At 25.3% G+C, this 12,049-nt stretch overlaps 2 protein-coding genes across 2 annotated transcripts in view; both read right to left on the bottom strand.

Annotated features, from left to right (window-relative positions):
* Window positions 1-7,563: 7,563 nt before the first annotated feature.
* Window positions 7,564-10,696, bottom strand: LOC119684692 (CUE domain-containing protein 2-like). Its single transcript, XM_038098791.1, has 5 exons — window positions 10,519-10,696; window positions 10,049-10,417; window positions 9,747-9,981; window positions 8,275-8,441; window positions 7,564-8,219 (listed from the first exon to the last, which is right to left on the bottom strand). Exons 2-5 carry the CDS (start codon window positions 10,360-10,362, stop codon window positions 8,033-8,035), a joined length of 903 nt encoding a protein of 300 aa, XP_037954719.1. The 5' UTR covers window positions 10,363-10,417; window positions 10,519-10,696; the 3' UTR covers window positions 7,564-8,032.
* Window positions 10,697-10,876: 180 nt separating this feature from the next.
* The window catches only part of LOC119676719, a 2,462-nt gene continuing 1,289 nt past the window's right edge, over window positions 10,877-12,049 (bottom strand). Inside the window, exon 5 of the mRNA XM_038087975.1 lies at window positions 10,877-10,894. Within this exon, the coding sequence (XP_037943903.1) occupies window positions 10,877-10,894 (18 nt within the window). The remainder of the gene's footprint in view (window positions 10,895-12,049) is intronic.

Here is a 12,049-nt window from a genome sequence, read left to right as displayed (position 1 = left end):
ATATTGACATATCAATAACAACCTCTCCAAAGTAAGGATTAATTGATTTCACCAAAATATTATCATCTCTATAAAAATTTATATTATACGAATATATTTCGTCTTTTATACATTATATTAAATGCAGATATGACAATTGTAACTAATAACTAGGAGAAGATATAGGGATACTTTGACATAAATACATAGATTCATCCTTTTAACAGCCTTTCTTCTTTTAAACATATAACAATATCTCTATATTTTATATTTAGAGATATCTCAACAATATTTAATATATTGTATAATTCATTCAAATAAACCAATTCATAATAACACCGCAACTGACTACATTTCCTATAGGGTTTCATAAAAACAAACCATCCAGCAACTCACACTCCATAAACGCAAATGTTACTTGTATTTATCATTAGACAAAAAACCTGAAGAGAAAATATCAATGAAGGCAGAGTAAGGCCCTCACAATAAAAAATATTAAAAATATTTTTAAAAACAATGTTATAGTTATTTGCTGAGTTTATTCAAAATGGATAAAAAAATCTTAAGTAAATGAAAATTAAGTTGGGAATTGCAAATAATTTTTTGATAAAAATATCAACAAGTCCAGCGATAAGGCCCAGAGAGAAGTACTTAACATAAGATATAAATGAGCGTGTGCAAAGTTTTCTTATCTTTTATGTACGAGTACATATTCAATTAATATAATACATGTAACATTATATGTAAATATATATATGTAAATACATATAAAAATATTTTATATAATACTTTACAAAAATACTCATAAGCTGATATTAAACACGGTTTGCTTTTAAAAACTGATATTAATGTTTTCAAATTATAAAAAACAACAAAAAATTTTATTAGATTTTGGAATTTGAATACCCTATATAACAACTCCCTTCTACTTAAGACTATCCACATAATACTTCTTTCTTACCAACAGGTAATCTTCAACTATAATGGTGAGTGGCACTTGCTCGTACATAATGAATGACCCAACGGATCTTGGCACCAACAATTTTCATTTTCTACTGAAGCTAGGGACAACATATATATTGTATGTAGACCAATTGACAAGAACCTACCTATGACAAGAACCTAGTTATATAGCTGGAGATACGATAAGTTGATTTGCCAAAACATTTATCTGGATTACATTACATTAATTTTGTTAAGAAATTTGTTAATTTGCAGTTATAATTAAATAAAATAGATGACCTAAATTAAGGAGTTAGCATAAAGACAGTGCATTCTTTACTCTAAATATTTTTATTCTGATTCAGAAGTGTTAAACATAAATATTATAATTTATATATAAAACATTGCTTAAAATTAATATATGCATTTTCATTTTTAGGAAGTAACACTCGCGCCAGACCTTGTTTATATCTATCATTATAAATCAAGAACTACAAGTTCCTCGCAAAGTTTACACCCGAGAGCCTCTCGGCTACAACAACAGAACGTCTGCTTACCTCCCCCGAAGGTTACCATTCAGAAGGACATAACAATGACATAGCTTACATGGATATAAATAAATAATGCACCTGAAAATTATTAACTGATCCACACTGATGTCCTTAAAACTATTTTAACAATAATCATTAAACCACGCCAATCAGTTCGGCTGTGGATTAAACTGTATGTAATGATGAAAATATAATTAATAATACATTTTTATATATTTTTAAATAAATAAAAAAATGTAATGTACTTGAGTGCAAAGTTTCGTCTGCTAAAGCTAATAGCCTTTATTATTTCAAAATTAAAATACATAATCAAAAATCTAAAAAAAGATAAATTGTTTACTGCAATTATCTGCAACTGAAATATCAGGTTTACAATTCTGTATAATTAAAATATTAAATTTAATTAATTTTTATGGCAAATCATATTCAATTTTTAACTGGTTTCAATCAGTTTGACTGAAAAAAGTTGACTCCATAATTCAGATATGAGTACACGTTTAAATTGCTTGTTTTTTTTTAAAAATTAAACAAAATTTGGAAAAAATTTCGTAAAAATATCTGAAAAGGTTGTTTTTTGATTTTTTGTTACATAAAATACTTGTAGTTATTATTTATCATTTTATAAATTATTAGTATTACAAAAACCCTAAAGATCATCCTCAACATAATTTAATATAGGGTATAATAAACCCACTATAGTATTGAAACCATAACCCTTAACATAAATAAATAAATAGAAATGTTGTGTCTTTAGCCGATGTCTTGTAGATAGATACTGCGATTTACTAACCAAAGACGGGATTCTATCATCACAGTCAAGAATCAAGATCTATTTTATAACATTCTATAAAAGTGAGTACTAATACTTAGTATACATACTATTTTAGGAGGAGACAACATTTCATTACTGGTACTATAAATTAACATATGTAGAAGTCTTACTTACTTATTTGGCCATAACAACCCGTTACCGAGTTTCAGCCTGATGCAGCATGTCTCCCCAGGTGCCTCTGCTGCGAGAGCGCCTTCTCCAATCTCGTACAGCAAATCCAGTTAGTGCTCCCTCAACTTAATCACTCCACCGGAGACACGGTCTAACTCTCCTCTTCCGCCAACTACTGCTTCATACACCTTTTTCGCTGGAGCATCTTCATCCATTCTCACGACATGACCAAGCCAGCGAAGCCGCTGAATGTTAATGCGCTGAATTATAGCAATGTCGTGATAAAGCTCGTACAGCTCGTGGTTCATTCTCATGCCGTAGTCGTCGCCAACTCATAGAGGGCCAAAGTTCTTACGAAGAACTTTTCTCTCGAACACTTCCATTTCTGCTTCATCATTCTGTGATAACGTCCATGCTTCTGCGCCATACAGAAGCACAGGGAGGATGAGCGACAAATAGAGCATAAGTTTCATTTGTTGAGAGAGAGCTCTGCATCCCAATTACTTACTGAGCTCATAGTAGCACCTATTAGCAATGGTGATTCTTCGTCTAATCTCTAGGCTGACATAATTGGTGTTCGTTACGGCGGTGCCAAGGTAGATGAAATCCTTGACAGATTCGAAAGTATAGTCACCAGCCACTAGCTCGGCGTCCGAACGACTCACATTTCTACCAGTAGCCGACATATACTTTGTTTTGACCTCATTCACTTCTAACCCCATTCTTGCAGATTCCTTTTCGATAACAACAAAAGTAGCTGTAACATCACTCTTGCTACGCTCAACGATATCAATGTCGTCGGCGTAAGCAAGGAGCTGGACACATTTGTAGAATATTGTTCCATTACGTTGAACACCTGCCTGCGCATGATCACTTCCATGATGAAATTAAAGAGATCACGTGATAAGGGATCACCTTGTCTGAAGCCTCGCATGGTATCAAAAGGTTCAGAGAGACTTGATCTTACCTTGACGGAGCTACAAGTATGTAGAAGTTTAAGAATGATAAAAACCAACACAAATTAAGCTTATTCTGTTTAAATTTCAACGTTTTAGTTAGTTATCCTCCACGACTAGATAATTGAAAAATCGTTTATCCTTAACGTTTAACGCTGGCCATGGAAAAACAATTTTTAAAACCAACGGCGAAGGTCCTAGCAGTACAATTCCTCATTCTTAGTTAACTTTAAAATTAATTTTAATGTTAACTCACAAATAAATAATAAATAAATAAATCAATTTTTAAAACCAACTCATGAAACTCATTAAACATCAGTCTCTGTTTTAATTCCAATGACCTAAAAATACTTTAAGAATGGTAAATGGAATTAATGGTTTTAAATTTCGATAGAATGAAGATGGTATATAACTATCTTGGTGAAAAATGATCATCGTTTCTTATATATTAAACTATCTACGAATATTTTTAAATGAAACAAACGTTTTTATATTTAATATCCATTAAAGTTGATAGCTATATTTTGAATTTATTAATTTCTTAATTTCAAAAATTTTAATTCAAGTTAATTTAAGCTAGTATCACAAATAAAAAATAATACAAATTAGAAGTAACCAAATGTATAAGTTTTTCCTTTTCACAAAAATGAATATCAATTGTTATATATTTATAAAAAAATTAAATATTATTAAACGCGAATAAAATAACATTTAAACTAAATATAAACATTTAATGTAGTGAGTAATATACGTCTTTTTTCGTAATTATAGAATATATAATAATAATAATAAAAATAATGAAATAAGTATTTTAAAACAAAAATAGTACGATATGTTTACTTTATATAATATCAAGTAATTAAGCATATTTATTAAAACAAATATATGTATTTATATTTAAAAGTAAATAAATATGTTTTGAGAAATGCTGCCTTACGAATTTGAATAAAATGAAACAATCCATAACGACTAACAATCTATATTATTAAATGAAATTAATATTAAATAATTTTATATATAAAATGTTAAATTTGTATGCTAAAAATGTGTGTAATTACTAAATATAATTAATTACTTATAAATTCATCAAAATCTTTAGTGAGATAAAAATGTATAAGTGATAATATTTGCCTGTCAATTAGACAAGTATCTTTTGTTTCTTTGTTTTTTTTTATGTGAGATAGTTACGTTTAAAAATTCGACATTTAAACATTTTTAATTTTTTGTTTTAAGTTTTAGGAATTACATAGAAGCACACTAAGTTTACAACATTAATTTAATCATGTTAATTTTGTTTTTTTTTTTTTTGTTTTGAATTTGAATACTTGAATGAGTTTCATACTTATATGCATTATAACTACATATAGTATCTTATATAACATATATGTTATGTTTTGATTTGATTTTTTCGTGTAGTTAGATTAATGTGTATGTTTATGTGTTTTAGTTGCAATTTAGCACCATCATCATCATTAGCATTGACATAATTACGATTTTAAGTTCGTACAAGTGAGTTTATAATTTTGCAATTATTTTTTTTATTGGCAAGCGGTACTTTGATAATTGAATTTTTTTTGCATTCGAGTTCTTTGAGTAAGAAATATTAAATATTAAATATTAAAAAATAAAATAGTATAATAACATAAACAAAAACAATATTAACAATATAAAAGTAAAAGTCTCTGCAATATTCCCATAAATACATAGAAAAACTTAAACATTAATGGCTTATATTTTTATAACGATTTCAAATCGTTCATTTTTGTTCTTTCTCTTAATGTCCATTTTAAAATTAAATATTCGATATACATATATATAAATATAATTACAAATTTAATAAGTCTATTTGAGCTCGTTTTTGATTGTGTGTGTATATATCTAGTTACAAGGTACTTAAGTATTTCAAAATGTGTTTAAACAAAACTTAAATTGTATTAATTAATTTTAAAACCTAATTAATAATGAATAATTGTTTATAAGATGCAAAATTATAATTAAATTAAAAAAGCATTTTATTTCACTTTAAGTTACATATAAATTTAAACATTTAAGTATGTAAGAAACTTAATTAAAATAGTCGTATACAAGTATTTTTGAAATAAAACAAACAATATGTTTTCTAGCATAATAATATCAGAAATTTTGTTTTCTAAACATAATATATTTACCACAATGTTTTTCCGAAAATAGTTTGAGTTAGTTTTTATTATAATTTGTTGTAGTAGTTAATAGATATGAAATCTGCTTTTATATATAAATATACATTCATATGTGGATATGTAATTATTTATTTAGATGCTCGTAATTTTAATTATTAAACAATTATTACTTTAAGCAGGACCTCGAACCGAATATATTTATGTTTTGGTTCAATTAAAAAAATCAGTTGGGTTTCGGTTTTGGTTCCAGCAAAAAATATGGGTTTATACAGTTTTTGGTTATGTGTAAATATTTTTCGTGTTTATTAACAGATTAATTTTAGTATAATATGTTAATAATAGTTAAAAGAATTTTATTAATTATCTTTAAAAAAAGTAATAAACCAATTTATTTAATAAAAACCGAAAGTGCTTCGAATTCAAATAAAAACAATTTTTTTTAATGAATAAAATGAATAGGTATTGAACTGTACGATGACGGACCAAAATAAATCAATATCTTTTTTTGGTTCAATTTCGTTCCAGCAAAAATGATCAAAAATTTTTTATTATAAGTTTAAATTGTAATATATAAATTTTATAAAATTTTATTAAAAGTTTAAAAATTTTGCAGTTAGAATTATTTCGATTGATATATAAATATGTTATTAATTTATATAGTTTTTTATTTATTTTTTAATGTTTTTTTTATTATAGATTGGTTTATTTTTTTTTTTTTGTTTTTTTGATTTACGATTTCGTTTCGTTTTGAAGTCCCGCTTTAAATTGCAATCTATAAGTAATGCATAATATTTATATTTAATTGAAATGAATACAAAATATATATTAAATGTTACTAAACAAATTTAAGTTCTTTTGTGAAGGTTTAAAAAATGTTTTAAACAAACTTGCGTTAATGTAATAAATAATAAAATAATAAATACATATGAATTTTTCATAACTTACTCTTAAAAGTTAGAGATTTCTTTTTCTAATTCTGTAATTTAAAAAGTAAGTTAAAACATTAAATTAAATCAAATTAATTGATTTCATAAACAAAATTTAATATTTAATATAAAATTTAATTTTAATAATTAATACATTTTATCGAATTTTTTATCAGTTAGTTATTTTATATTATAAATTGATTTTCTTCAGATTATTAGATTATTAAGTTTTAATACAAATAAATTATTAAATGTTATTAAATTTTATTAATATCAACTATTTCGGTTTATCTGATGATAGTTGTCGAGTATCAACAAAATATTTGGAATTGATATAATTTAATGACATTAAATAACTAAGTATTATTTAGTTTTCATAAACAACATGAAACCCGATTTAAATTAATTAATAATATAAAATAACTAACTAAATGATAAAGATGCAATAACAGAATTTAAAAATTTTAACTCATATAATCTTATAATTACGTTTGCTCCACTTTAAGGAATATTTTTAATTTTATTTCTTATTCAAAAAATACTTTAACAATATCTAAAGAATCATATATTTTTATGAGTTATATTTAATAGAGTTTCTTATAGGAACGTCATAAGCCAAATAAATATTTTGCCTAAGAATATTTAAACTTTAAGTCTATAATCCAGTACTTTATAAAGATAAGTTAAAAATCACAAATATATATTTCCGAAACTTATTTCCACATTCATAAAAATTCTCTATTACAAATTTTGAATAATAAATTATTTTTGTATATAACTTTTAAAAACTCTCATTTGTCACAGAAGTTAGTTCCTTGTAATCGATATTTATACACACACTTACACAAATAATAATAACAATAATAATATGTCATAACTTTCTATTAAATAATTTAAATCTATAGTTGTAAAATCAACTAATAATTAAATAAAATCTAACTCATAAAAAGTTAAATCTCGTATTGCATGCATTATAATAGCAAACTAACTTAATATTTCCATAGAAATAATTTACTTTAAAAATTTCACATACAAATTTGGTACATAAAGTCTTTAGATAATTATAAATAAATAAATTAATATATAATATGAAATTTAAATAAATATAATTTAACAAAAAATATTCAATTATCCTAGCAAATTGAAAAATCACTAATATATTATGACTCGCATTGTACATATTATAGTCAATGCATGATGGCGACATTTTTGGTGTAGTATAGTTAGGTGGAACAATTTGTGTTCTGTGAGGTGTATTAGATCTCTGTATACATTCTGTTTTAATGTACAAGATACTTTTGCATTTTTGCGCATATCGCATGTTGAGATTATCAATATTATTTGTGTTTAGATAATAGCAGCTGCTAATGTGCTTAAGATTATATGAACATTTATAGTAATGTTCAATTGGATTAATAGGATATATGGTTATATTGATAAAGTGACAGAAATTTATGTGATTATTTAATAGTAATATATATGGTTGATAAATTTGTTCTGTTTCATCTTTATGTATCTGAATCTGATTCTTCTGCTTTTTAATGAAATACTTGTAATGCATTTTCATCATCTTTAGTTACGGCTGAATAGCTTTTTTGGGTTTTTTTAGCTCAGCTTCTTCGTCGCGCTTTACCTCAGTGTAGCGTTCACCTTTCAATGAAACGATCTTATTGTCTCGATAACGTACAAGTTTTTTTGGTTCAACTTTTGGTACCATTGGTTTGTATTCACGATTAGTGGCATTTTTGTCTACGTAAGAGTATCTACACAATGCAAATTTAGTCAAAGCAAATAAATATTATAAAATTTTCTAAATACCTGGCGATTATGCGATTCTTAAGTTCAGTATCATCAACTACAACATTTTTACGAGTGTTTATGTTGTTAGTTTTATCGGTGAGACTTTGACCAGTTTCCTGACGGTGCAACAATATTTGAGTTGCACTGTCTAAATCACCCTTAGCAATTGCAATGCAATGCTTTACCTGAAAAGATGAGAGCAATTTATTCTATTCTATGTATTAAAAGTAGATACCATTTTTTCTGATTTTTTATTTATTATTATTTAATTAACCAATAAAGCCTTAATGGAACCATAGGATCGGTACTATATTGTAATCTCACCTATATCTAATTAACTTCAACAATAAGTCGAGCGAATTGCAAGATATAAAATAAATTTTAATAATATATTTATTAATAAATAACTCTGGCACATTAGCTCAAAAAATAACTTACTCAAAAAATAACTTAGAAATTAAAAAACTAAGAAATTTTATTGAAAATTATTTAAATGAGTACACTTATTATTGATTAATCTAAAAATTTATTTGCGTTTGCAATAAAACAGCATATTTTCCTTACAAAACAATAAATTCATATAAATACAATTTTTCCAAAAAGGATTTTTAATTCAAAAAAAATTTAGAGACAGCATAGCATAGCAAAGGGTACAAAAGATTCTATCAAGTACCAGGTACCACTTACTTAAAAGCGTTAAATGTTCCCAACAAGTATTATGCATAAAGCATATTAATACGATATTCGGGAGAAGTCAATTATCCACACTAATAATCAACGTCTACTTAATGAGAATGAATGCTGTGAATAAATCAATTACAGTTTTTTAAATTATACCGGAAAGGAAAATTTAAATAATATACCAAAGATTTTGGGACTCTACCAACTAAGAGTTATAATTTAAGAAAGGTACTGCAACTATACATTCAATACAATAAACACATTATCGGTATTTGAAATTTTAACAAGCGGATTCAACTGTCAACTTCAAATCACTCTCAAAAAATTTTTTCTTATAATTGTTTCATTTTAAAAGTTGTTCAAAAACAACACTCCATTTATGTTATATATAAAAATTAATATATAAACATATTTTATATTCGTTGAAGTTTTTTTTATATACATATATATAAAGGAATAATGTATACATACATAATAAATATAACATATCTATAAACAAATTGGAGGAATGTTTTGTAATAATTATTTAAAGAAAAATATCACTACTACATACCATTGTATTTATTTATATATATTATTTATATTACTATCTATTGAAAAATAATTGCCTACGAACGTATAAGACTTTTGGGTTATGCACTTGAAAACAATCGAAAATATAAAAAATCAATGACATAAAATCAATTTAATTATAATTTGCATTGGTATCAGTGTCAATTATTAGAAAACCTACACACTTACTTACTATATATTTTATATTTTATTCCCTTATATTTTTTCACGGTAATTGCAATATTTTTTACACTTACCTCAACATAAGCAGTATCTGGAAACATTTCTTGTAATGCTTCAGCTTCATCCAAAAAATATTCGCATGTAGAAGAACTGTCAGTAGAACCACCATCACTTGTTTCAGACAGATGTTGTGACCTTTTGTGTCCACCAACGCAAGAACCATTTAAAGAAAAGTCATCCTTTTCAGAACTTGATGTTTTACGTGCACGTAGTTTAGATTCCGGTATTATATCAGATAGGCTGAGTGCACTTAAAATAAATAATATAATATAATAATACATTTATTAATGCATTAACTTCATAAAATTATACACACTTTAAAGATAACGTTCCAGCATTATGATTTTCTTGATTTTTTCCAAGTTCAGCTAATTCATTTGCCAACTGATAAATCCATTCACAAATTACACCCGTTTCAATAGAAGAAAATTCATCAAAGTATGCACTCATCATTTCAACGAATCCTTCAACATCAAAACATGGATCCTGCGAAGCATCTTCTAATATAGCTATAACATAGGATAACACAATTTCATCAACGACACTAAAATCAGCACCCGGAATATGGGCACTGACAAATTCCACAAGACTATGTTTAACCAATTCATTTTGCTTTTCCAAGTTGGTCATATTTCAAAATTATTAAGCAGATAAACAAGAAACGTAAAAAATAAATGTGAAATACCTAAATAGTAGAAAAGAAAAAAATATTTATTTCATCTTTCTAGAAAATCTCTATGTATACCAAAAACTATTTCAGTTCAATTAATAAAAAAAAAATCTTACGTTAAAAGTTTTACAAGTTTTCTCTTCTTTAAGTTGTTCACTTCTACCACAAGTAATTTTAAATATTCAAATAATTTTTAAACCAAATTTACATAAAAAGAACCAAAAGTATACCGTCCGTAGTTTTGTTATTCTATTTTTTTCTAAATAATTTTTTTGCGGCTCTATGCCTTATTTGTTTTCGCCAATCAATAATATTATCGAAAGAGCTATCGATAAAATTGAAAGCGAAAATGTCGAAAAGGAGAATGAAAATGGTCGCAAATATTTGAACCAAATGATTTTAATTTTTATATTAAAAATATTTAACAATATAAATTAATAAACATATATGTATAAAAATTTTATTTCAAAGCAATTAATATAAGCTATTTTCCTATATACAGAAAAATATCTTTAAGGTATTATAAATTTTTCTATCGTAACTGATATATAATTTCCATTAAATATATATTAAATAAAAAATTTAGCTATATTTAACTAACTGGGATAATTTTTTTAATACGAAAATTATATTATATTAAATATTTCTGATTAAAATCAGAACTAGATTCTTCATAAGATATGCATTCATTGATTCTTCGATTATTTAGATATCTCTTGATAATATTAGAAAAAGTTTTCGATACTATAGTATTTATATACTAATATAAATTTCTTCATAATTCGAAAGCTAGAATTTAATATGTGAATCAAACTCACTTTGTTACAAAATTCCAAAATGAATATGAATTTAATTGTAAGTTGTACAAAATTAAGTTCGAATTAAATTCTTAATTCACAATAGTTTAATTGTATAGCCATATTTTGTGTTTTCTTTCATTTTAATTTTTTTTTACGTTATTTATTAACTTTTGTATATATATTATGAATACCCAACTAATTTTCTGACAGAAAATCAGAAAAGTTAGACGAAAGCTAAAGGCGTCTCTTATTAAATTGTGTTTTTTAACTTATAATATGTAGTTGATTACTATCAGTTTTCAATGACATTAGCCCAGCTGTGTACTAATTCGACAAAAAAGCATTCGATTTGCGAAATCTACATTAAATCGAATAATATTTAAGTTGATTGGAATTTAGCGATAGATAACAATTTTTAATGCAAACAATAGCCGTAATTTTTTCTTTTAGAGTAGCAAAAAAATACTCGTAACTTACGAATGTAAACATGTGAAGCAACAACACTGCTCTTAAAATCTTCAGAGTAAGGTTTTACTCGCAAAAAATTTTAAGTCCTGAGTTTCAGTGCAGCTAAATTCAAATATCAGTCTTTTGTGAATGTTCACGGTAAATATATTGCAAAACTATAGTCACCCGTTTCAAAAAATCATATGAGCACAAATTAATTAATTTAAATATATGAGATAAAAATATTTACCATTGTCCTTAATTTATATTCTTTTATTTAAATTAATTAATTTTTGTTGTTTAAAATTTTTATATATTTTATTGTACGCAACACAACCAAAAACATATGTTAAAAAAAAGTATTTGGCTTATGTGAGATGATGCCAACTTTTTTCAACCA

This window comes from Teleopsis dalmanni, chromosome 2 (genome assembly GCF_002237135.1).
Source record: "Teleopsis dalmanni isolate 2A chromosome 2, ASM223713v2, whole genome shotgun sequence".
Lineage (NCBI taxonomy): Eukaryota > Metazoa > Arthropoda > Insecta > Diptera > Diopsidae > Teleopsis > Teleopsis dalmanni.
Note: the sequence above shows the minus strand (reverse complement) of the source record. Positions and strands in the feature narration are given on the sequence as shown.